Source organism: Echiichthys vipera (genome assembly GCF_963691815.1).
Source record: "Echiichthys vipera genome assembly, chromosome: 3".
Taxonomy (NCBI): Eukaryota; Metazoa; Chordata; class Actinopteri; order Perciformes; family Trachinidae; genus Echiichthys; species Echiichthys vipera.
The window spans coordinates 13,863,799-13,887,991 of NC_139828.1; the positions used below are offsets into that span (position 1 = coordinate 13,863,799).

A 24,193-nucleotide genomic window follows, 5' to 3' on the forward strand; every position below is an offset into this window, starting at 1 on the left:
CTGTACCAAAAATAAGCTCAGTAAAGGTAAAAAAAAAAAAAATGTTTAAAGGAACATATTGTTTATTTTGATGTAAATATTTGACACATTTAAAGAGAATTAGAAATGAACTCATGGGGAGAGAAATGCTGCTGCACAACAAGAAAGATGTACATTTATATTCAAGGATATAAAAATAAAGAGCCCGGTGTTTCACCAGAACACCTGACAGGTCAAAGGGGACTTGTGCACCTCCTTATATACTGGTCGATATTTAAAGCACTAAATATACATAATACATCACATACCTTTGCCAAGAGCAGGGCTGGAGGTTGGATAAGAAGTAAAACATGTCTCTGAACAATAACAAACAATTAAATTAAATGATGTCAATGGATGCTTAACTAGAGTAGATGTTGTAGAGGTAATGGGGGTCCAGATTAAGATGGTAGCAGGATGTTGACAGCTTAATGCGCCCGGACAGGTCTGGTCTCGGGCTGGTTCCCTCTCATGAATGTTTTAGTACCTGCGGTTCTCTGGAGCGCTGCTGACGGACTCCTTCTTCTTCAGGACAGCAACTTCAAAATCCTCCTCGTCTCATTCAGATCCGTCAAGTATTCTCGATTAGAAACAGCGCACAGGAGCCGATGCTGTCGCCTTATTCACATCGCAGACCGACACGTACTGCAGCTGTGGAGCCAGCGCTGATACCAGTCTGTCACTTCCTCAATATTTAGGAAAATGTGCTTCATATTTCATGAGGCGACGCAAGAAGTGACGCTGTGTGTGTGACTTGACTTCTTCTCCTGTTAAAAATAGTGTCTCCTGAATATCGAGTTTATTATACAGTGGTGGAAGAAGCACTCAGGTCTGTTTACTTAAAAGTACTTTACATTTACAAGTAGTAAAACCAGTGCAAAAGTACTGTTACATGTAAAAGTCATGCATTCAAAATATACCAAGTACCAAAATCAAGAATATATATTATCGATCCATCTATATAGGTATATTTAGCGCAAATAAATACATTTATATTAATTTACTTGATTTTGGCAGCATCTAAGAAGAATTCCTTTATTAGTTCTGCGAATGGGGAAATTCAATTTTCACTCTATTATTTTTCATTTTACACACACAGGCCCGAAATACACACAAAGGACCTATATACATGCAGCGATGTTAGGAGAGATGTTAGATCGAGCAGTTGGGAGTTCGTTGCCTTGCTCAACAGCACCTTGGCAGTGCCCAGGAGATGAACTGGCACCTCTCCAGCCACCAGTCCACACTCCATTCATGGGCCACACAGGGACTCGAATCAGCAACTCTCTGGTTCCCAGCCCAGTCACCTATGGACTGATCTACTACAGCCCCTCTGTCCTCCATAGTACAGTAGAAGTACTCTGTAGCATAAATTACTCAAGTAAAGCAAAATTAGATCTAACTTGTACTTCAGTACTTGAGAAAATGTACTTAGTTACTTTCCACCGCAGTGTTTAATTTGGTTAACAACACAACACAAGACACAAAATGGCTTAAAAGTGTTTTAATATCCCCCATTAAGTTTAGGCAACACTACAGACATTCAAATAATAAGGACAGCAACGGTCACACTTCCCGTTTAAAACAATACAAAACAGATCCTTCCAAATAAAATAAGCAATAGATATAGTATATGGAGCTCTCGATAAATGAAAATCAAACTAAAAACGGCACAATAAGAACTCCCTCACATCAACTTTTAAGCCAACGAGTTGTGCAACGGTCTCTTCCCTGTCCTACATCTGGGTGGAAATAATATCATCACAATATTAACTTGACAAAAAAAAAAAAACACAACTCATAATGTTCCCCTTACTCCGTAATACACAACATGATGCAGGCACAAGGAAGAAAGTCAAAGGACTACTTGATCATTACAGTAGATATTCAGTCGGACTAAAGCTTCTCTCTTCTGCTAACTGTGATCTGGAAGAAAAAAGATTACTAGGCATATTATTCAAATGATAAAATTATGGCTCTATACAGTAACATTGTCATTTCGTAAGTGCTTCATTCCCTCAGCATGCTACAGACTGTGCAACATAAGACTTCTCTCTTCTCAGAGACTGACCTACTCTCCAGTGTGACCTCCACAGAGCCTCCGTCTTTCCTTATTAACGTGTTTTCAAGGGGAAGTTATTTGAGTGTAGCCTTTTGAGCTGTGTGTTGAAGGGCATTTAGATTTCACAACTATTTCGATTCATCTCCCCCAAGTTTTCAAAATGTCTGAGGAGGAAATCTGAAACGGGGGACTTGAAGGACTGTTACATTATTTTATTCTTTATGTGTCAACTTAGGCACAATGAACATCACAGTACTGTATGTATGCAGATCCTAAAAATCACCATTCTTCGCTCTTTCTCACAGTTTCAAAGCTTAACTTGAAGCCCCATCTCTCTCTTTTTTGTTTAACAGACTGAAAAACACATTTCAGTGTATGAACGTCATGCACTAACGTTAGCTCAGCGAGTTCTGACTCGAGCAGCAGAGTTCAGACTCTGCTGAAAATAATTCTTAAGGTGCTGATGATTTAAATGGAGACTTTAACATCATAGAAACAACACAACTATAGTTGACGGTGGTGGTTTGACTGTTGTGAATGAACAGAGAGGGGTGGTCAGTAGTTAGTGTGCAATTATACTGAAATGGAAAAATGCAATCAGCCATTTTCAGGAATTGTTACGGAGCCAATTTTTCTCTGCACACTTAATCTGGCAGGAAAATACTATACCAGAGAAGGATTTGCAGTACGGATTCTCAAGCTTCAGTCTCCTCCTCCTCTTAATTTAAGGGTAGACATGTAATATGTACAGTCAGTTATATTCATATGTATATAGCTGTGTGTTAAGATTGTTTTCAAGATAAGAAAAGTTGAAAGTTGTGACATTCTACTAGTCTCTAAACTAGCAAACACTCAGGAGGCAGAGGTCAAACACTTTCCGTTTCTTCCTTCTTGTCTTTTTTGCCCTCTCCCTCCCCTTCGCCCGTGTCGCTGCCGTCCCGTCTGCGTTTGCGGTTGCGAGCGCTGGCCTTGGATGCCGGCAGAGACTCCATGCCCAGAACCTTGTGGATCTGACGGAACGCAAGCAGCCGCAGTGCATGCTGGAACCAAAGAAAAGAGCAAAGAGAAATGTTTGTAGACTTATAGAAGCACACAGGAAACGAAGACAGAGAGAGAGAGAGGGGCGTAAGATATGCAACAAAACGCTGTGGTCCTCTCTACTTTCCCCGCAGACCACCCAGCTTCACAGCTATAAGGGGCTGCCAAAAATGACGTTCAAATATTACTTCTAAAAAAAGACACATAGGTTTAAATATCTATTTCTGCACATTATATCCATATAGGGACAAACCAATACCATAAGGAGACATAAATACTTGTAAAGGTAGCATGCATGCATTTTAAAAGATCGTTACCTACACATTAAAAAAAGAAACAAAAAATCATAGCCTGTATACTATAGAACTTCATTAGGAGACTGTTAACCTGTCTCTGTAGCGCGTGCAGGAGGCAGGACATGACGAAGATTACATCGCAGCCACGCAACATTAGCTGGTTCATAATTCGGTAACAATATAAACAACACAGTCTCTGAATTTGTCTGAAAACAGACTCTCTTTCCTGCTCTGTCAGTTTGTTGATGTGGACGTCCAGATTCATCAAATATCAAACAATGTTTGAACTTAAATGTGCATGCTTCTGGTGGTGGTTACACCAATAACCCTCACACCTTTAGCTAAACAACACTGTTGCTGGATTTACCCACAGTTTAAGTCTGGCTTGTGTAGCCAGATGTAGACGATTCTACAATGAAAGACTGCCCACATTTACACTCATGGTGTCCAGTTATACTGTTACTAAGAGTGAACAAAAGTGACTCCACACCTTCCAGCCAATCTCAATCCAGGCTTTCCAGTGACCATGACAATAATTGCTGTGTCTGTGTGAGTGTACCTGTGCACTAGCAGTGATGTCCTCTCTGGCCTGAAGCATCATGCTTTCCAAAGCATCTGTTGTCTCTTTCTCACAGGGGTCCAGCAACCCTGGTCCATCTGAGTAAAGGGAGGAGAAACAAATGTGATAATAGCAAATCAGTCTTTTAAAAAGGTTCAAGTTTGATGCAAGATGATTCTGGAGCACCAGAGGGAGGCATGGTATAAAAAAGTACTGTGTCATGTGAAATAATCCACTTATTGTCATCAACGGGTATATTCGTCTGACCTGGTAGCAGGATGCCTGTGGAGATGCACTCTAGGACTCTGCGCATGGCCTCTCCTGGGCTGAGCGGGCCCGCAGCACTGCTGATCACTTTCTCCACCAGCAGCTCCATCGCCTGGAGGGGGCAAAACGCAGGAGATGGAATAAATAGAAGAAGACACTTCAGACGGTGGATTGAAGCGCCCTTAAAAGGTTTTCCTCTATCTGTCTTGACCCGCCATAAAACACCTGGTCAAGGCATTTGGGGTGTATAAGATATCTCCTCACACAAGATGCAGATAAAGCATTGATTCAGTGCTGATGGAGCTATCAATGTTTGAACATTTTTATGTTATTGTTCTTTCAGACAGCACCAGTAGAGCGGACAGAGAAAAAGGGACTGAAATATACAAAAAAAATGAGTTAAGTCAAACGATGCACATTTACCAGAGACATGACACAATATTTTATAAAACCCCACTAGTAGAAGGTTTACACATCAAAAAGAAAAATAGACACATTGGAATCAAGGCCTCTTACCCAGCCAGGCATCTTCCCCCAGGTGGGAACCCGCTGACATAAATCTCTCAGCACCCGAATGACGATCACACAGGACTGCAGCCCGTTGGCACGAGCCTTCAGAAATGAAAAAATATATATTTATGTAAACAAAGCAGAAACATTAATAATTAAAGATAAGATGGCTGCATTTGCTTGCTGATTTTAGAAATCCTTATCAACAATTATCATTATTTTGTGGCTTTTCTGACAATGAATGAGAAATAATCTGAAAATGTTGCCACATTGGTTTCTTCTGTAGAGCCACAGAATTGTTACGTAATGTCTGCTTACAAGTGACAACCCCATGTGTATTGCTTTAACACAAAATCCATTGTGTTTTTAGCCGGAAAGGAAGTGAAATCAGTTCACTTAAATTCTCCCACTCAGCCACTTCTGCAGAATAATAAAATGTATTTTTTTAAATAAATATATAAAAAATATCACAGACCTTTGTAGGGCATGTTTACATGCGTGTTTTGCCTTTACCTGAAACCATTTGGCGTGACGGAGAGAAGCCAGGTATTCCAGACATTTCCTCTTATTCAGAAGATCAGACGGGTCCTTTTCAGCCACACCTGGTAGAGAGAACATGCACAAGCTCATGACTTACAGTCAAGCTGAAGGGAAGCCAAAATGATGACTGCAACACAAGGTGTTATTGTTGATGTACAGTCGCTGCAATGATAAAAATACTGGAAGTTCACGTTTATCTCATGTGACCGGGCATTTCCTTGAGGCCTTAAAGACGCTTCGGTTTGTTTCAGTTTGTTTTGTGAGATAAACTGTGAGGGGAAGTTAAGAGAGAAAAGAAAAGCCATTTGACCGTCAAATAAGGAAGACTGCCGTGTTTCTATTATGATACATTCTCTGGAAAGGATGGTTACAGAAACATGAAAAAAAGAAGGAAATCCAAGGCATTCAGAGAGAAAAGTGATGAGTTTATATTACATTAACTCATCACTTTTCAGCTGTTTCAAGAAATTTGCGTTAAGGACTATTTCATCATGACGCCATATTAAAGGAGTTTCCTAGCTACACATATTTCCTTCTTACAATGAAGTCTCATCACTCAACTTCTCTTTAACATGTTGTGATGTTTCTCCACTTGAGCAACTGATCATTGAGTCCCATCTTTTGACAATTTTCCCACAATTATTAACAAAAAAATATACAACTCATGTTAAGCGTTGCCTTGTTCTCACCACTACGTTGCTTTCACATGGATTCAGACAAAGAGTAGACGGTATACCGGATATATTTTTAGTGGACAAGAGCGGACATTAAGAGAGAATACCAGTAACTGTAAATGCCTTTGGCGTCCACAGATAAAATATTTAACTTTCTCCCATCCTCCGCAATATAATTTTTACGTAGCTCCCTCACTCAAAGAGTAAACCTGAGCGATCTGCACAAAGAGAAGCTAAAAATTTTGTTGAAACAACAACCAAAATTATATGATCAATCAATACATCAAATAAAATATAAGAATTTTATTTGACATATTGTATTATTACGTCACCATAGCAACATATCATCATGCGTATTTCATTTTCATGGGACTGTTTGTTTTCCCCGTGCCGTCCAGAAGGTGTCTTTCGTCTGCCTGAATACATGTGAATGCAGCATAAGGGAACGTAGGGCTTTCGTAATTAATAAGTAATCGTTTTTTTTTTAAGATGGTCAGATTAAGACTTGTAGCACTTTCCTTTAATAAACTCAAAATGAGAGTGGTGCATTTCCTCCTTTTTTTGCCGCTTGAACTGTGCTTCAAATCCAAACAACGGATTTTCTACTTTAACTTTTGATCATGAAACATGGACTTCATCCCTTTGGAAAGGCCCTCATTCTACATCCAATGTTTTTTATGTTTAAAAGGAAACTTCTCAGGCAGATAAAAGGCACAAGAGCAAGGATACCTCTTTCATGTCATGGCTCTATATTTAAAAGATGATATAAACATCAAAAAGCAAACCAAAAAAGAGAAGTTAGAAGATTAACTTAATCAGAAGTACTGGAGGATACATAGTTTGTTTAAAACACAATGCTTGTGTCTGTGTTGGATATAGATGTAATATACAGTAGTTAAATATCAATTCTAATAACTTCTATGAGACACATTTCCAAGACTGTAAAGTCACCTAACAATAACAAATGACAACACATTTGTCCAAACACACACGTGGTTCCTGATGACTGTAATGAAGTGATATTTCACAAGATCAACCTTGGGGCTTTCCACACTTCTATGTTCACTAGAACTGAAGCCACAACAGGACATAAGCTTCCGAACAGGGGGAAATACACTGGAGATCAAAACTAGAGAACAAATTATTAATACTTTTCTGAAATGGTGTTATTCTTCATTGTTCAGAATTTGATAGAATATCTGCTGTGGCTATACCACTGCTGTACTAGCATGTTTTTTTAAATAGCTGCTGAAAGGTGACTGAAACCCTGCAACAGTAGGTTGTCCAGATGAAAGGGAGGACCCTCTTAATCATTGCAAGAGAGGTTGGACATCCCAAGTCTGTGATTTCGAGAATATTGAAACTTTACAAGGACACAGATTCACTTGAGTCCCTCAAAAAGGTTGCCCACGTAAAGACAAGTGCGTGAGAGGACAGGATTATGCAACTCTCAATGGGGAATCAGTCCAACACTGCAGCTGGAGTTTTTAACCCGTTCATTGTTGAACAGGGCAAAGATCTGTCTTCTAACACAGTTTCTCGTCATTTAAGACAATTTCGACTGAAAGCCCGCTCTGCAGTGACCAAACCTCTCATCAGCAGAAATAATAAAAAGTTTGGGGGATGAGCTCTGCAGCGGGAGTTGGGCCTCTCGTACAGCTACATATTAGGGTGAATGCAAATGTTTATTTGAACCTCCTTTGGCAACATACAATACCAGCTGCAATTTTCATGCAGGACAATGCCCCGTCTCACTGCGAAACGGGTTAAGCAGTTCCTTAAAGCTAAGAATATTGAAACAATGAAATGGCCAGCCCAGAGTCCAGATCTAAACCCCATAGAGAATCTCTGGAAAATCATTGGCAACAAAGTAATGGCTAAGAAACCCACTACAGTTACCAAACTGTGTAAGAAGAAGAACGGACCAAGATCAAACCAGAGCAGATAGTGATGTCCTGTGGGCGCAGATGTGCTGAAGTCATTTAAAGCAAGGGCCTCTACACTTCCTATTCATTTTTTAATCCTATAGCCCGAAGAAAACATTGTTTAAATCTTCTCTTCTGACACAGGGGTTACTGTTCTATAATTTTGCTCACTGTTTTTATCACAAAATAAAGGTTTTTGTTGAATTGTCTCGGTTATTTAAAAATCATGCCAGTAAAGCAGCGGTATAGCCACAGTAGATATTCTATCAAATTCTGAACAATAAAAAATAACCACATTTCAGAATAAATCAAGTACTAATAATTTGTTTTCCAATTTTGATCTCCAGTGTACATAACAAAAACAAAGCCAGTTTTTGAAGTCTACACTACCATACCACTCAGAATCAAGGACCCATATTTATCATGCCTCAGAGAGAGGGGCTTTTTATTTAGTAGCAGTCCCTCTGATGAACAAGAGGGGTTTCCACCTCTGAAAAGCTTTATAAATATGGGCAACCTGGTTCCTTTAATGTTTCTATTCTCAGTGGTATGTGAACAAGTGTGGTCTTCAGATCAGCCAAGGTCTTGCCTAGGTCTGCTGATACAGAAGTAGGGGCACTGATCAACAAACCCAAACAAAAGTTTAAAAATAAAAGACAACGGCCACAGAAAACATTTCTACCATGTTTTCCAAATGGGAAAAAACATGTTAAAATACAGTTATTGCAGCAGGCGCAGGAGTGTTTGCAACACAATGATCTTGGCAATTACCTTTATTGTTGAATGAGTGGGAGGGAAGAAATGACAATGGACTCACTAATGCCATCTTACTATTTCTATATTGATCATTGTGAGGTGATAAAATGACACTCCAACACCTCTTCATGGATAATGCCACAGCATGATGCAGGGATGAGAGACGAGGAAATGGGAAGTCGCTGGACCTCAAAATACCCTCGTAGGTATCGAGAACAAAATGGAACAAGAAGCAAAATGTTTTTCGGGTCTAAAAATAAAGATATTTCTGAATACGGTATTACAATTTGAAGCATGTTCATCCCTGGGCATTATCTGAACACTGATCATCACATCATCCTCAGTCGATCATTAAAAGGTTTTATCTGAGCATGTGTTCACATGAGAAACACACACCCTAGTGGCACAGAAAGGTCGGAGAGCCCGGCTTTTGATTCCCATGTTGTGGAAAAGAAATAAAGAACTTCGGGACTAGTGTAACTGCAAAAAATGGGGGAAATGAAAAAAAGTGGGACAAATGAATGTGAGTTAAATCTTATTTTAGGGGTTAAAGAAAAAAATCTACTTGAACGTGGGTTTGATTAAAAGTCCCACCTCTCATTTTGTGTTATTTAAGAGCCTTTCAGCCCAAAACTTTAGGCTGCTTATGGGTGGAAAAGTGGAGCAAGGGGTATATATGTATATATCTCTATATAGAAAAGTGTATTACACACATCGCTTACATTTGTTTGCCTGGTACTGAAAGCTTTGGCTTCTCTAACCTTTCTCAGCCGCTTTTCCTCCTGCCTGCTTGTCCTTCTCAGTAGCAGGGTCCTCCCTCATCAGCGGCGAGGTGAGAGAAATGGTCACCTGCATTTTGGGCTCCTTGCTTGTATATATCACGATGTTCGCCTCCTCGGGGTGAGCCTGCACCTCATACTGATCTTCAGAAAATGTCTGCCGGTTAAAAGGACACTTGGGATTACTCACTACAGAGGAGGCGGGGTGTTGGGGCAGAGAATAGCCTTGTTTGGCGAGGTTACAGGGCAATACTGCTATGTTTTAACCCTGGGTTGTGCTTTTTTCTCTCAAGGTAGTTCCCTTATTTAAGCAGGGTCTGTGACGTTACCATGAATATATTTCTCAACAATCCATAAAATCTTTGTAATTGTAATATTTAGGAAAGGGATGGGGTTAGTTTAAGGAGAAAAAGCCCCATCTCACTCTGTAGGATTCAGGTGTCATAACCAGGCAGTGAATCTAAAGATCAGTCAAAAGCACCTTTAATGAAACACTCATTACAACTGAAGCAGGAGGGAGGAAGAGTGAGGAATTACAACACATCACAACCTTGTATTTGGTGCCAATCCTCTGTCTTGTGAAGCTTAAACAGAAATGCCAGTAAACCTCTTTAAGCTAGAGGCAGTTCAGTCATTTGCAAACATGGAAAATTCTCTCCCAAAGCAAGAAACTGGAGGTCTTCTAACAACAATAAGAAACAGAATCAATATATTTACACAATTTACTTTACAAAGTTGAAGTTCTGAAGCACCAAGACTGTATTCACGGACTCATCTCAAACTGCTGTGTTGTTTCAGAGCTGCACAGGTTCACTCATGATAAATGAGCTGCTCTAGCATTCAAGAGAAACACATCTAGGATGAAGTGATTCGGCAGTGGAATTTCTGAGTTTGTATTATGTTTGTTAACATGTGTATAACTGCAATTACTTCACCATATTGTTTAATTTCTTTGTTTTTTATACATAGTGAGTGAAACCTTCTTGTTCCCATTCTATTTGTTACATGACTATAAACCTTTCAGTCCCTAGTGTCCAGCTCTTATGACCCAAGTCATAAGGCAGTGGATGACATTTCCTCTTTTTGGTAATATATTTAACAAACTAATGATAAAAAAGGGAGTTTTTTGCTGCCATTTTGTCAGGATTTACAGTTTACCAAGGTTTGTGTCACAAACCATATAATTATTCAGTATAAAACGTAAAATGTAAGGATGTCAGTGTTGTGAATTCCAAGTTTAACACAATTCTTCCCTCCCTCCACCTCAAACAATGTCCTAAATTAACTGGTGGTGTTTTTTTTACCTCCAGTTCTTTGGGCAAATGCTTGGCGATGTTCTTCAGTAAAGTGATGGTGGGTTTCTTAGCAGTCAGCAGGATGAGCTCAACATTCCTGTCCCCACGAAGCAGCAGGCCTTTGGCCAGGATGCCCACCCTCATCACACCTTTTAGCAGCCGTCCTGAGTTCTCAGTACTGTCAAGAAAAACAAACAGTTCACGTGAAGCGTATTCACAACGATCACATATGGAGACGGGAGTCATACCGACTGAATTTATCATCTATATATACACACTTATCTATTTTTAACTTGAACACACATTTTTAGCTCTAATATATAACGTGTGTATATTCTGAATGACGCACCTAATGCAAGTTGTGTCTGACTAAACTAAAAGATGACAGAAGTAAATCCATCTCTCTATTTTAATTATGGTTTATTACACATGTGCTATCAAAAGTAGCAAGTCATTTCACAAATATAAAGAATTAAATAAAAATAATAAACGTAAAAGAAGTTGATGCATCAGTATGCAAAGCCGCACATTGACTGTTTTAATGATTTAGTCACTATGGTAAAAGGCATTTTAGTTATTTCCTTCCTCCATGTCATTTTGGAGTGCCTGGTTTCCTGCTTATCAGCCTTTTTTTCATTGTTAATCGTTTTATAATTGCATCATAGACCTCAGCCATCGAATCGTGAGGTGCCTACAGATTCCTGTCCCTAAAAGTCATACTTTATATTTATTGCCTGAATTATTAGTCCTGTTTTAGGTTTATCACTTATGGGCGGTTTTATGTCTTTTAATTAATTGATTCATTGTATTAAAATACAGTTTTTAAATGTAGCGTCTATGTACTACTGTTTTAAAAGTGTCTATCACAGACAAAGGGCATCTTTGATTATGCGAAGAAAAAAGAGAACTTCCGACTACCTTAAACCCTGTTTTTCATCAACCTGCCCAAAGAAAAATTTGAATTATCATCCAGAAGTCTTTACCCTTTTTCATCGCCTGCTTCAGTAGCACCAGTATCAACAGCTGGTGCCTCCTTCTCCAGCAGGGAGTCTGACACCAGTTTTAGAGCTCTCTCAGAGTGGGAGACAATCCTCTGAACCGCCTGCAGCTCCTCCTCTACCGGGTAAATGGTTGAGTGCTTAGCCATGATGTGACGGTCGTCTGGAGAGTCTGGCCGACGCACACACGTCTTATGGGGGAGGAGGGAATAAAATGATTGATCACACTTGGAATCAAGTCTCAGTAAATTTTTTTCTCATAAAACACAAAAAGAAAAAGAACTGCCATTGTGGGGCTCACCAGTAGAGGGGGTACTGGCATACCAGGGCGGCTCATCAACGGTGGAGGAGCCATCCTGCGTCGCTGGTCCCCCCAGTACATCTGCTCCTCCTCCATCCTCCTCCAGTACACGTCCTCCTCATATCGCCTGCAGGAGAGGGGGAGGTTTTTAATGTCAGATATTAGAAGTCATTTACTCCCACAGGGATATCTCATGGCTTCCATTAATGGTACACAGTAGTCCATAAAAAAGCACTTTACCAAAACATTTACTCTGAACTACCGCTGATAATTATTATACAAAGGTTTTGTGTCAAAAGCATTGTGTTCACAGCTCCAGCTACAAACCTGGAGCCCCCTCCTGTAATGCAACAATTAAAGCACAGGCCTGGTACAAGAAACATTTCATTGTGCATAAAAGAAAACTCACTCAATCAGAGCCTCTGGCTGTACACGATAAAATCTTCACAACTGATTTAATTAATATGACTTCCTCTGGCTGATGACACTTTACGATAGGCTACATGCAAAAGAGGTGATGTGATTTACAAGAAAACAGGAAACAAGTCTATGAATGTGTACATGCATCAGACTAGCACTTAGCTTTAGGAACTCTCCTTTCCTGATATCACCTGTATGAATGCATCTCCCCCATATTTTACTTTTTAGACTCCTCCGTGCCAACCAAGTAAACTTTGCAAATTCAACATCAGAATGGAAAGAAGTTAAAGTTACTAACTTTGGCCACGAGTCTGACCTCATCTCCATGTGCCAGCGCTGCTCATCGTCTCTCTGTCTCTTCAGCACTGCCTTCTGCTTCTGCTTCTTCAGCTTGCTCTCTTGTAGCTTCCTGGCCCGATTACTGGGCTTGATCTCCACAGGAAGCTCTGGGTTCACTTTCTTCTACAGAGACGACGACAGAACAAATGTAAAGGGAATGAAACAATTATGTAATGCAAGTCAATGCACGTGAGATCCTGCACATTTTCAGACCATGCCCACGCCTGTGCAGAAACAATTTAAACCTTGGGTAGGTAGTTTATTTTTGGTGATTGCTGCGCAAAAAAGTACATAATAATCTTTTAAAAAAAACTAGACTTCTGCACCTCCTCTTAGCTCTGTTTTAGGGCTTTAGAAAAAATAAATACGGCTTGTATCAGAAGACTTTGGCCAATCACAGGTCCTTTCAGAGAGAGAGACTTTTATTAGCTCGGCAGAGGGAGGGGTGCAGGAAGAGGTCTCACTCTGCTTCAAGTCTGATTTTGTTTTTGCTTTTGACCTACTGCAGCTTTAAAATCATATTTTTTTTTCTTTTGGGGCGGCCGTTGGCTGAGTGTTTAGAGCAGTCGCCCCATGTAAAGAGGCTGAAGGTCCGTCTCCGACCTGCGGACCTTTGCTGCATGTCTCACCCCCCCCCCCCCCCTCTCTCACCTGATTTCCTGTCCGTCCTATCTAATGAAGGCTTGCCAAAAAATATTTTTCTTTATATTTAGGCTTACTTCTGCTGCAAGCTCACATTTTGACCCCTAAAAACTGATCTTTTTTTTTTTTTAAAAGCAACCTTCAGAGATGATAGTCTTCCTCTCCTCAGCTACTGTAAAGTTGTCCGGTGGAAGTTTCTTTTAAACAAACAAAGAGTATGTTTACATCATAGAAATGTAATTGAAAAGCAAGGACATTCCCATTCAAATCAATGTAGCAGAATGGTCACTTGCCACGGTTTTCAGTGTCTCAGCTTTCATGACAAAATGAGAGGCTGGCTACAAATACAAGTGCAAACACAGCAAACTATCTGCTGTGAACAGAAGCCTGCTTGACAGTCCCTGTAGTTTAAAATACCAAGTATGCATCTCACTCCTGTTCATTACGTCTCTGGATAACCAGTCAGACAGATCTTTGATGCTCCAACTTTCTTACCTTGTATTGAAGCCTGTGTCTTCTTCCTTTCAGGTGCATGTCTTTAGCGTTGGGGTCGTTGAAGCTGCACTCACACAGTTTACAGTGGAATCGAATCACTTTGCCGTCAATGTTGCGGACCTGAAACAGACAGTTTGGGTAAATACACATATTGCGGGACAACGAACGACACATATATTACCTTCAACTAAGTATTTATAAAGAAAAGGACACATAAGATTTGATACACAAGTACAATAAACTCGTATTAGGATAATCACTGATTTCAGGTTCTGATGCAAAAACTGAAGTACAAATGTGGTTTTAAAAATTCATGACAAAACTTTGCAGTAAGTAGAGTACTCTAATGACCACAAGACAACCTGCAGAAACACTTTCCACTTTTAACTCACATGTTCTTGACTACTGTAAACAGTTAAGACCTTTGAACAAAGTCTATAAAAATGACTGTTCTCATTGCATCCAAATATTTTTGACTTTAACTGGTGCTTTTTTAATTGCAAATTATCCAACATAAATCATATACTGATTGGCTGTTGGCTATTTTTCTTCTCATCTCCTTACCTCCTCTACGTAGTCGTGTCCGACTGGCTGGATGTCTCCCTGGCTTCCACCTCTGTCACAGTCCTCATCGTCACTCTGAGGGTCCCTCCTCTGAACAGACTGTTGCATGGGCTCCTCGACCTTGGCAGCCACCACCGCCGCTGATGCCACTGCAGCTACTGGAGCGCTCACAGGCTTGTTGGCTATGCAGCAGGAAAAATATTACAAATTAGAGTTAATTTAAGAAATGCTATATGGCTCTTTGTTTAAAGACATCCAATAATGATCTCTAATTTCTATCTCTTGTTCTATTCCAAAGGCTGGTAAATCATTTTTCAAGATCTTATGGTTACAGAAAACATTTGTACCAGAATTCTTGTTGACCAACAGTAATTTGATTTGTTAACATTTTGTGTTACCTTGCTTCGACACTAACAGAACAGATCATAAAACTCAAGTGCAAAGTTGAAGCTTCCACATGCAACGCAATAAAATATGTTTGATGACACAGCAAGAAAACACACACTTTTTTTAAGTAACGTTTTTTGGTTGGGAGAAAAAAAATTGCTTTGACTCATTTTATCATATTTTACAGGTGCACAAACTTAGGCCAGTTAAACTCAAATGTTCAAATGTAATGCACTAGTTTAGTATAGATAGTTAAGTTGCTTTGGAAATACTAAATATAAACAATATTCACACCCATCCATTCTTGACAACTATGTCTGTCACTTTGTGTGTGAAACCAATAGAAACGGTCTGAAACTATATTAAAAAAACTATAAACATTTCCGGCATGGTCAGACAACAAGTCCTGATGGAGTATATTCCTGGCCCCAACACTCCTCTCTCTGTTTTTTATAGTGTTTTGTATAATGTTCACAATTAAAGTGAAGAAGTGATGCAGGCAGCAGCAAAATGATGTCCCTTAGTGAGTTTAATGTAGACGACGTACTGTACATTAGGGTAAGTGTGCAAAGTGTGAGAAAATATGCTATAATCAGCTACGAAACATAAACAAACTTACAAATGACAGTTATTTTGGAAGGAGCTGGTTTCTTGACTGGTGCTGTTGTTTTGACTGTGGCGTTAACGGCCACCTGTTTGGGCGTCACAGTGGGAGTTGAAATGGTTGAGACAGAGGCAGAAGTGGATGTGGAGACTGGATTTTTCCCAGCTGTCGAGGTTGTGACGACTGGAGCCGAATTCACCAACACTGGCTGAGTGGAAGGTATAGGTTTGCCCAGCTTGGTGTGAAGTTTCACCACCTTTCAAAGATTGACAAAAAAAGACGATGAGAGATACAACCATTTAAGGCTGCTGATAGCTAATTCCATCCCAAATCCCTGAGGCGGGTTTTGTTCCAAGTCTTGGCAGCTCAGATGGAACATCACATGCGCACCGCAGACATGGCTATTAATGAAAGCATGTATCATGCTTTTTATTGTATCATGTATCATTACATATATATGTAATGTAGCAATATCTTCTACCGCTTCCTTTATTTTCTTAAGAAAATGACACGGAAACACTTAAAGATAAAGACAAAAGCATCACTAAGCTGTGCGAACCTTCTGGTGTTTGGCTCCACGGATATGGGCGGCGTAGGCGTCCACTCCGGTGCAGGAGACGTCACATAGCTCACAGCGTAACTGAGTCTGGACCCCTCTGGGCCCGTTGCTGGCTCCCGTCTGTCCCCCAGATTTAAGGGCTGCCTCCTTTTTCTTATGCTTCTGGCCCTCAAGGTGCTCCCGGTACGTCTGATGCAGAAAATCAAACCGGTTGGTAAGATGAAGCTTTCAAATGTTCACATAGGAATATGTATAATCTGTATACATTTGTAACTTTTAATTGTTTTTTATTCTGTTGATACACAATTAAGGTTACCAGCTATGAAACTATATAACATGATTTCATACTCATGTCGCAGACGAGGATTTATGTTTTTTAAGAATTACTATTTATTTGAACAAAAAAGAGAAATCTATTTTTCTATGAATTCTTAAGATCTGATTTATAATTTTGTGTTTCGCTGAAGGTTTGTTAAAAGGCTTGTTTGTTGTGTTTGTGTTAATGTCTAAGTGCATATGTGTGTGTGAACCCCAGGAAGAAGAGCCAATGCTCATGCGGATCCTAATAAAAACAAACAAATATTATAAAGTGTTTGTTTTCCTTTCTTGTATTTGTTTGTGTTATTTAAAGCTATTTACTGCACAACACAACAAAACTTCCAAGTTAAGAGCTTTGAATAATAAAATATTGTTAATCAAAACCATGTCATTATAAACTCTTACCTGAGGGCCCGCACAGCTGATCTTACAAATGTCACAGTAATGGAGCTGGGGCTGCTTGGGAGGCCCTTTGGGCTTCTGTAGCTTGCTCTGGTGAAACGTTGGCTTCTTGTAGGTGTTTACAGTCGGAGCTGTCACCATGTTGCTGCCCGAGTTGCTCCAGGAAGAGCTTGTCAGCTGCTTAGGTGGCGGCTTGATGGGGGGCTGGGGCTGTTGCGGTGGAGGCTGCGGCTGGGTGAGAGTCTGCTGGGCCGGCTGGTAATAGGAGGGGGTGGATGTGGAGGTGTAGCCAGTTGATTCATAACTGGGGTAACTAATGCCTGAGGGAAACACAGCAAGAGGAAATGAAGGGAAGTGGGAACAGAGGGTTATCAAGAGGGGGAAAAAAGCATACATGGGTGACTGTTCATAAATGAGCATCTATCTTAGCAATAAGCTGCTTTGCTACTGCACCAGCATCCAAACCAATAAGGAGAAGACAATCCCAAAATTGCATTGAGTCATTGAAGCAGGATAAAGGATGTCTATAAAGGATGTCTTTCCTATAGAACAGCTCTACATCTTGTCCTTAAACAAATAGCCTCTTATTTATGACAGCATGTGCTTTCCGTCTTCATATGGACGCACGTTTACAATTCTCCTCTTCTCTCTGTATCGTGCACAACGGAGTTCCACCCTGATGCAGACAAACATCTGCGTTTTTGAAAGAAACCCTCCCCAAAAAAAGCTGAAAACCTAGGGGTGTAACACTCAGGTGTACAGTTTTCCTGTGTAATAAGAATCAATAAGTAAGAATATATCCTTACAGTTTGTGAGTTTATTTATTACTGGAACGCTTTGCATCTCTTTTCATTTATATTTTGCTTCTTTTTTCGTTTTCATTATGCATGTACACACACTATATTTACACTGATATATGTGAAAATGTATATCCAGTATACTGGGCACTAATTTCCTTGGGGTGAATTAGTTCTTTCTTATCTCATATTACCTGAGTAGGTGGTGGCGGAAACAGTGGAGCCGAAGGAAGAGCCGAGGGTGTAGGATGAAATAGGTGTGGGCGGCTGCTGGACACTGGTGGAGACTGGGTAAATGTTGTAGCTCGTGGACACAGAGGGAGCCAGAGGCTTCAGGGCCGTTACCTGCCTCTGGGGAGGAGGAGGCTGATTGTACACAGTGGTGGGGGCTGGACTGTATGCGCTCTTTACTCCTACTGATACAGGAAATTGTGGGGGTCAAAGAGGAGAGAGGGGAGTAGAAGTGGAGAGGAAGGGTATTAGAGGGAGGAGAGCGGACAGCAAAAGAGATTTGAAACGTCCATCGACTCCTCTGGGACTGCCTGGCAGAGTTTTTGGCAGCACAGAGAGGATCCTCATTTCACAAGCAAATGAGCAGCAGACACATTCCCCGAACATCAAATCACATCTTTAAAAGTGAGTAAATAACACGAGGACTTACAGTATGAACCCCAGCAAGACTGAGGTATGAATGTTGGTGTTTAACACTTTAGATGTGAAAGAATCTTTTCAACCAGTGTATAACCTGGTACCGTTATTATCCTTGATAAGCTTAAGTCAACCAACAATACCTGCCATGCTGATTTATCAGTCTGGCTCTGTTGTTAAGACATATGAAAGTATATTGTATAAATCAATGTATGCTGTACATAACATGTTATTTATACTACATTACATTTTATTTTTATGTATTTTTTGTATGATTTTCTTTTTTTTTTACATATTCAAGATAAACATTTTAATTCAAATGAATTCAAGACTTTAAGAGAGTAGTTTATCTTCGTAATAATAACAATATTGTCAGACTCACAATGGACAGTTAAAAAAAACAACAAAAAAAACATCAAAATCGATGTAACAGAACCAAAAATATTATCTGTTTTACTACAATGCAACTTAAACAACCATTTGCAAGGTGATTTAGGTGTGTTGGTGGCTAAAGTAGCCTCGAGCCGCTGAATTCAAGCAGAGATGAGGAGCGGTCTGGGAAGATCACTACTCCACACCTCCAGAGGTTTTTCACTTGTCTGAGACAAGTTTGAAACTTGTGTTCAGGCCCAACTGATGCTGACTCAGGTGTCATCAATCAAGGCAATTTTATTAGACTTTGCGCAGCTCCCTCTGGAGTCACAAAGGGTGTATACAATTTTTCTTCACATATGCAGTAGTACTCAACAGCTGTAAACAGATTGTCTAAAAACGATTCCTTCTTTTGAATAATCGCTCTTCTAATAATCTTAATTCTCTGAATAATCTTCTTCTTCTTCGCTCAGCCCTAACAATTACTGAAACTTTGGACGCAGGATGAGAGTAAAAATAAATATACTCACCAGTCTGGTAGTAAGTCTCTGCGGGTGTCCTCTGAGCCGGAGCTATACTCGTCTGGTAGTACTGTTTATTGTCATAGGTAGTCACAGCTGCAGGACGCCCGTAGCTGTAGTTGTCCTGCAAGTGTTTACAGAGGAGACATTTAATCCAATGGGAAAGCAGCATATTTGAGAAGATAACCGCAGAAGAACCACAAAAACAGATAAATCACTGCATTAAAGCTACTGTGTGTAAAAATAAAGCATCCTTTAAATTCTGAAGGCAGAAATGTTTCTTCTGGAAAAAGGAGACATTTACAAAAGGGGTATCCATTGCTGTTTGTCCCAGATGATAAAAGTCACATTATATAATCCAAAAGATAAGCCTTTACACATCATCCAATATGAAGACATCATGCTATAGGAAACAGAGATGATAAAGGAAGCAGAAAGTGACTGACCGTGTCCGAGTACACCTGGTACGTCTGTGGAGTGGTGGTGGGCTGCGGAGGTGCCGGGGGGTCTGGCTGCCTGTAGGCGTAGTCAGGGGGAGCCTGGTGGGTCTGATAGGCAGGGTAAGGGGCAGTGACAACAGGCCGGGCTGCCTGGACTGGAGCTGGAGAGTAGGACGCAGTCACTGCATGAGCCACAGCTGGAGCCTGCTGGACACTGTAACTGGCCGTAGAGGGATGAGAGTAGGCCGGGGGAGGCTGGGTACTGAAGGGGAGAAGAGGGGCATCAGTTAAAACAAGGCAAACATTTTAAAACAACTTTCAGAGGACATCTTTATGAACTCAACGCTAATGTTTGCAAGCGAAAAGTCAGAATCCCCAAAGTGATCACCACTAATTCTCACAGCCAAGATACACAGGGAACAGATGTGCAGCGTACGGAGGGGGGTGCAGTGTTTTGTTACAGTCTGCTACACAGACTTACACAGGATATAATGGGCAACAATGTTGGTGCTCTGTACTATATTTTATGGCAATCAATTCAATAGTTGTTGACATATTTTACCAAGGAACACAAATGTGAACCATTTGGTGGCACTAAAGGCAAAGTCAGTCACCCTGAGTATCAAATTTTATGAAAATCTGTTTGATAAATGTTGATATATTTTACTCTGGACTTAAGTGGTGGACCAACCGACCGACTGACCGACAAACCACCACTCAAGATTCATTAATCGTGAAGAACAAAATTGTGATCACTAGTATTATATGTGTGATTGAACGAGGCAGACCTGCATTGGCCTGGTTTGGGATGGGACGGCAAAGAGGTCAGTAACTGATGATATCAGCATCTTTATTAAGCTATAAGTGTTGGGATTAACAAAAACACGAGGAGGCTAAAATCAAATGTGAACCGCCTTTAAGTCATAAAAGAGCATGGACTCAAAATGCTGTTGGAGTATTCGCAACAAAAAAAATTACAAAGGTACACTGAATTTGGTGCAAATTTAAAAGAAACAGTTGCACATTGAAATGTATCCAGGAATCGGCCGAATACAAATACAGAATACCAAGAAGGGATTTGGAAAAACATGCTTCTCTGGTTGACAAGTCTGTGCATTGAGTATCTTAATAGTTCCTCTATATAAATGCCTTTGATTTCATTATCTCACACTGTGGGCAAGAATTATGTACTGTGGAGCCCTGTTATAACCATATATATATATATATATATCTTTCTTCACAGGAAAAAATACTGTATTGCTATTTCTATTGATTTTTGAATTATCAAATTACCTATAAGGTATCCAGATAGAGGATTTCATCCATGTAGCCCACACCTAAAGGATACTGTTACCACACACAGACTGTGCATCTCAAAGACTAAAACCTTACTGCATCTCCAACACTGTGACATGTTTGTGGCTTTAAATGTTTAATGAATTAAAGAATCAGGATAACTTATCACAATTTGATTACTGACTGATGACTTCAAATCAGGAGACATACAGACTTTGGTGAATAAACTAAAAGGGACACGTGTACAGAGAGAATGAAAACGTGCACGATGTGGTGCAGAGAGAAAAGTCCATTCTTGTTTGTCAGATTTGTTGGCTTGAGGAGTCAAAAACAAATAAAAATCACCAAACAAAACAGGAAACCCCCCCGTAATCGCAGTGAATGATAATTACAATATATGTTAAATATATCAACCTGACAGGATAATCGCAGGAACCGTAGGGTTACACATTTGTGTCCCTGTAAAGTCAACGTCTGGAGGTGAACTGGTGGCTGGAGAGGTGCCAATTCATCTCCTGTGCACTGCCGAGGTGAGTTCGCTTGAGCAAGGCACCAACCTCACCCCCAACTGCTCTGGGCACCTGTCCATGACAGCCCCCTCGCTCTGACATCTCTATTTATTGCATGTATAGGTCCTGTTTGTGCATGTGTGTGTATTTCTGGCCTGTGTGTGTAACATGAATAACAAGAGTGAAACAACTGATCCCCCTCCTTGGGATTAATCAAGTTAATATTATTAAAGACAACATACCAGTCACACAAACTTGCTAAACACTAATCCATTCATAAAGACTTGGGACCAGTGGTGGGAATACTCATAATACAGAATGGCTCATTTCCGAATATTGTATTACCATTATAATTATTGATGGATTCATGTAAATATCACTTTAATGTTGCAGCTCATAATTTGAATTACTTTATAAACTGCTGTATAGCTTCATCTATGACAATGCATATATATTGTTTCATGTAAAGTACCTGAAGTTACCAAATAAATGTGGAGGAGTTGAAGCATAAAGTAGCATGAAATTAAATGACTCAAGTACTCAATGACTCTAAACTGTACCTGAGTAAATGTACTTCGTTACTTTCCACCACTGCTGATGCCCGGTGTTTCATTTCTACCGTAATATAAATAACATTATCTATTTAACCGTTACATTGTAGCAGTGTGTCGGGATTAAAGGTAGAAAGTGCATTGTTAGTGAGACCTTCGGTGCAGCTACGCCGGAGTTAACCCTCTTAATCCTGAAACACCGGCCAAAATAACACCCGTCACAGCCGGAGCGAGCTCGAGCAACTAACGTTAATCGAGTTGCTCGTTTTAACTGACGCTTTTGGTTTGACTTTAAAGTATGTTTAAGTGGTAAGATGTTGACCCGTCGACAGCCGTAATTATGGCCGTACTGGGCTTCACTTGTGTCAGGCAGCGTGTCGGTGAAGAGCTGGCCTAAGAACTCAGCTAAGCTAACCGTTAGCTTGTAGCTCCTGAGCACCGCCGCGCACCGAAACAACACCGCCGACCGTTAGACACCAACGGCCGATACATGCGGCCCCAAAACACACGCTGACACCGACCTGGATCACTTGAATTACCTGTATTGCGGAGCGGCAGCATGTGTGAAGCCGAAATAATTGCTTGCAGCCATCTTGCCATCTCCAGTACAGTTCTGGCAGACAGGCAGCAGAGGAAACCTAAAAACTGAGCGTCAAGATAGTTCACCCCCTCTCCCGCAGCCGACGGGAAACACGTCACTGCCACACGGAACTGCGACGGAAGTACACGTCCCACGTCACTGCGAGTGAGAGATTGGGCGCTGATCATGACAATTGCAATTTTTGCGAAACTGAAACTACTGATCACCTGTTTTTCCATTGGATATATGAAAAATTGTACATAATATACGATTGATCTACTATCATTATTATCATTATTATCATTATTATTATTATTATTATTATTATTATTATGAAGCCTCTTGGGTAGATTTACAGGACGGTGTTTCAACCACAATCCAACTGCTCACTCCTCTCACAAGAGAAAATATTGTGTTTGGTGTTATTACGAAGACTTATAACGACATTAACGGTGACTTTGTTTTGGACACTATGATACTGGTGGCAGGGTTTCTCAGCCATGCCTCTTTTTTCTGTTTTTAAGCGGGACATTGTGGCCAATCGTCTAGATGCTTTAAAACTAATGATAGGGAAACATGCGAGATCTTTCCATGATGCTCATAAGGAGATGAAGGTGTTTGAGGAACCCCTAGCTACTACAAAATAATTAAGATTCACTATTATTTGTATCACTAATATTATTTATTTATAGATATATTTTTTCTATTCACTTCCATTTGTTACATTTTTTTATATAAGTTATCCTTTGTATCCAGTGTACCTTGTATATAGGTTGAGAGGTATTATTGTCATGTTTTCTATGCCATGATATTGTTCAATAAAAATAAATACATTTTTAAAATGAAAACCCAGGGAGAAATGTCTCTAAATATATAATTTTTATAAAATATAATAACATTTTGAGAATCGATTGATATTCACAATATGTTCTTGTCACATGTACACCAAAAATTCTACCAATGATCTTTTGGAATGGAAGTTTTTTTTGTTTGTGAGCCGATATAGAAATATGATTTGAAGAACGAAGGAACGAATAATAGAAAAAAGAAAGATAAAAATGTATCATCAGTCTTTGTTATTGTAGTCTATGTCATTCCTGTTGTAAAGAAAAGGCTTTCATAAAACTAAATGGTTAATAACAACAAAAATACTCTAATCAATTATTTGGGCCTGGTTTAAATAATAAAAAAAAATAAAAACTTCAACGCTAAAAGGCAGATGTTCCCCCCTTGACTGTCTGAACGGGTTCACACGAAGCCGGAAGTACGTTGAAGTGACTCATCCTGCTTTGCACGTTAATTCACCTGTAACCGATTCTGCTGAATGTCGCGTGTCAGTCATTCATTCTCCGATGATAACGATGCTCTACATCTAACTACCAGACAAAAAAGCAACAGAATATCATATTTAGATTTTGATTTAACAGCACTGAAATCATAATCTTCCAGCTAAAACGGTATTTCCGACCTTGGGTTTTAAAGGCATCACCTCAGGAGCGCCACAAAACTGAGTATAGGGATGCAAATGTCAGATTAAAAACCTAGCATATACGCATGATTAGTTTTAAAAACAGAGAAGCACAGATTATAGAAAGAGGCCAGTTACAGGAATGTGCAGCCAGCAGCAAATACTACTTTGCAGGGAAACTGGGCAGGGGTGATGTGATTGGTTGGGTCCAAGTGAAGTAAGAGACTGAATAATTCATGTGTGGGCAGAGTTGGGGTATAGTA

At 40.0% G+C, this 24,193-nt stretch overlaps 1 protein-coding gene across 2 annotated transcripts; it reads right to left on the minus strand.

Annotated features, from left to right (window-relative positions):
- Window positions 1–1,536: 1,536 nt before the first annotated feature.
- Window positions 1,537–22,554, minus strand: zfr2 (zinc finger RNA binding protein 2). Of its 2 annotated transcripts, none has more exons than XM_083939775.1 (19): window positions 22,422–22,554; window positions 19,533–19,788; window positions 19,096–19,210; window positions 17,740–17,961; window positions 16,752–17,068; window positions 16,029–16,217; window positions 15,485–15,725; window positions 14,479–14,660; window positions 13,915–14,034; window positions 12,755–12,900; window positions 12,019–12,145; window positions 11,703–11,908; window positions 10,729–10,897; window positions 9,407–9,581; window positions 5,264–5,352; window positions 4,757–4,852; window positions 4,241–4,352; window positions 3,974–4,071; window positions 1,537–3,120 (listed from the first exon to the last, which is right to left on the minus strand). In XM_083939775.1, the coding sequence occupies exons 1-19, from the start codon at window positions 22,472–22,474 to the stop codon at window positions 2,947–2,949; spliced, it is 3,087 nt and encodes a 1,028-aa protein (XP_083795901.1). In that variant the 5' UTR covers window positions 22,475–22,554; the 3' UTR covers window positions 1,537–2,946. The 2 variants fall into 2 exon arrangements, with proteins under 2 accessions (XP_083795901.1, XP_083795900.1); XM_083939774.1 differs by having other exon boundaries at window positions 12,737–12,900.
- Between the last annotated feature and the right edge of the window lie 1,639 nt (window positions 22,555–24,193).

What these genes read in the sequence shown, in the direction of transcription:
- zfr2 (XM_083939774.1), bottom strand. Translation starts at nt 22,474, where the DNA reads ATGGCTGCAAGCAATTATTTCGGCTTCACACATGCTGCCGCTCCGCAA. An exon ending in TGCCAGTACCCCCTCTACTG is followed by an intron (nt 11,909 to 12,018) that starts GTGAGCCCCACA and finishes CTCCCCCATAAG; the next exon opens with ACGTGTGTGCGTCGGCCAGA. An exon ending in AGGAAAAGCGGCTGAGAAAG is followed by an intron (nt 5,353 to 9,406) that starts GTTAGAGAAGCC and finishes TCTCTCTACCAG; the next exon opens with GTGTGGCTGAAAAGGACCCG.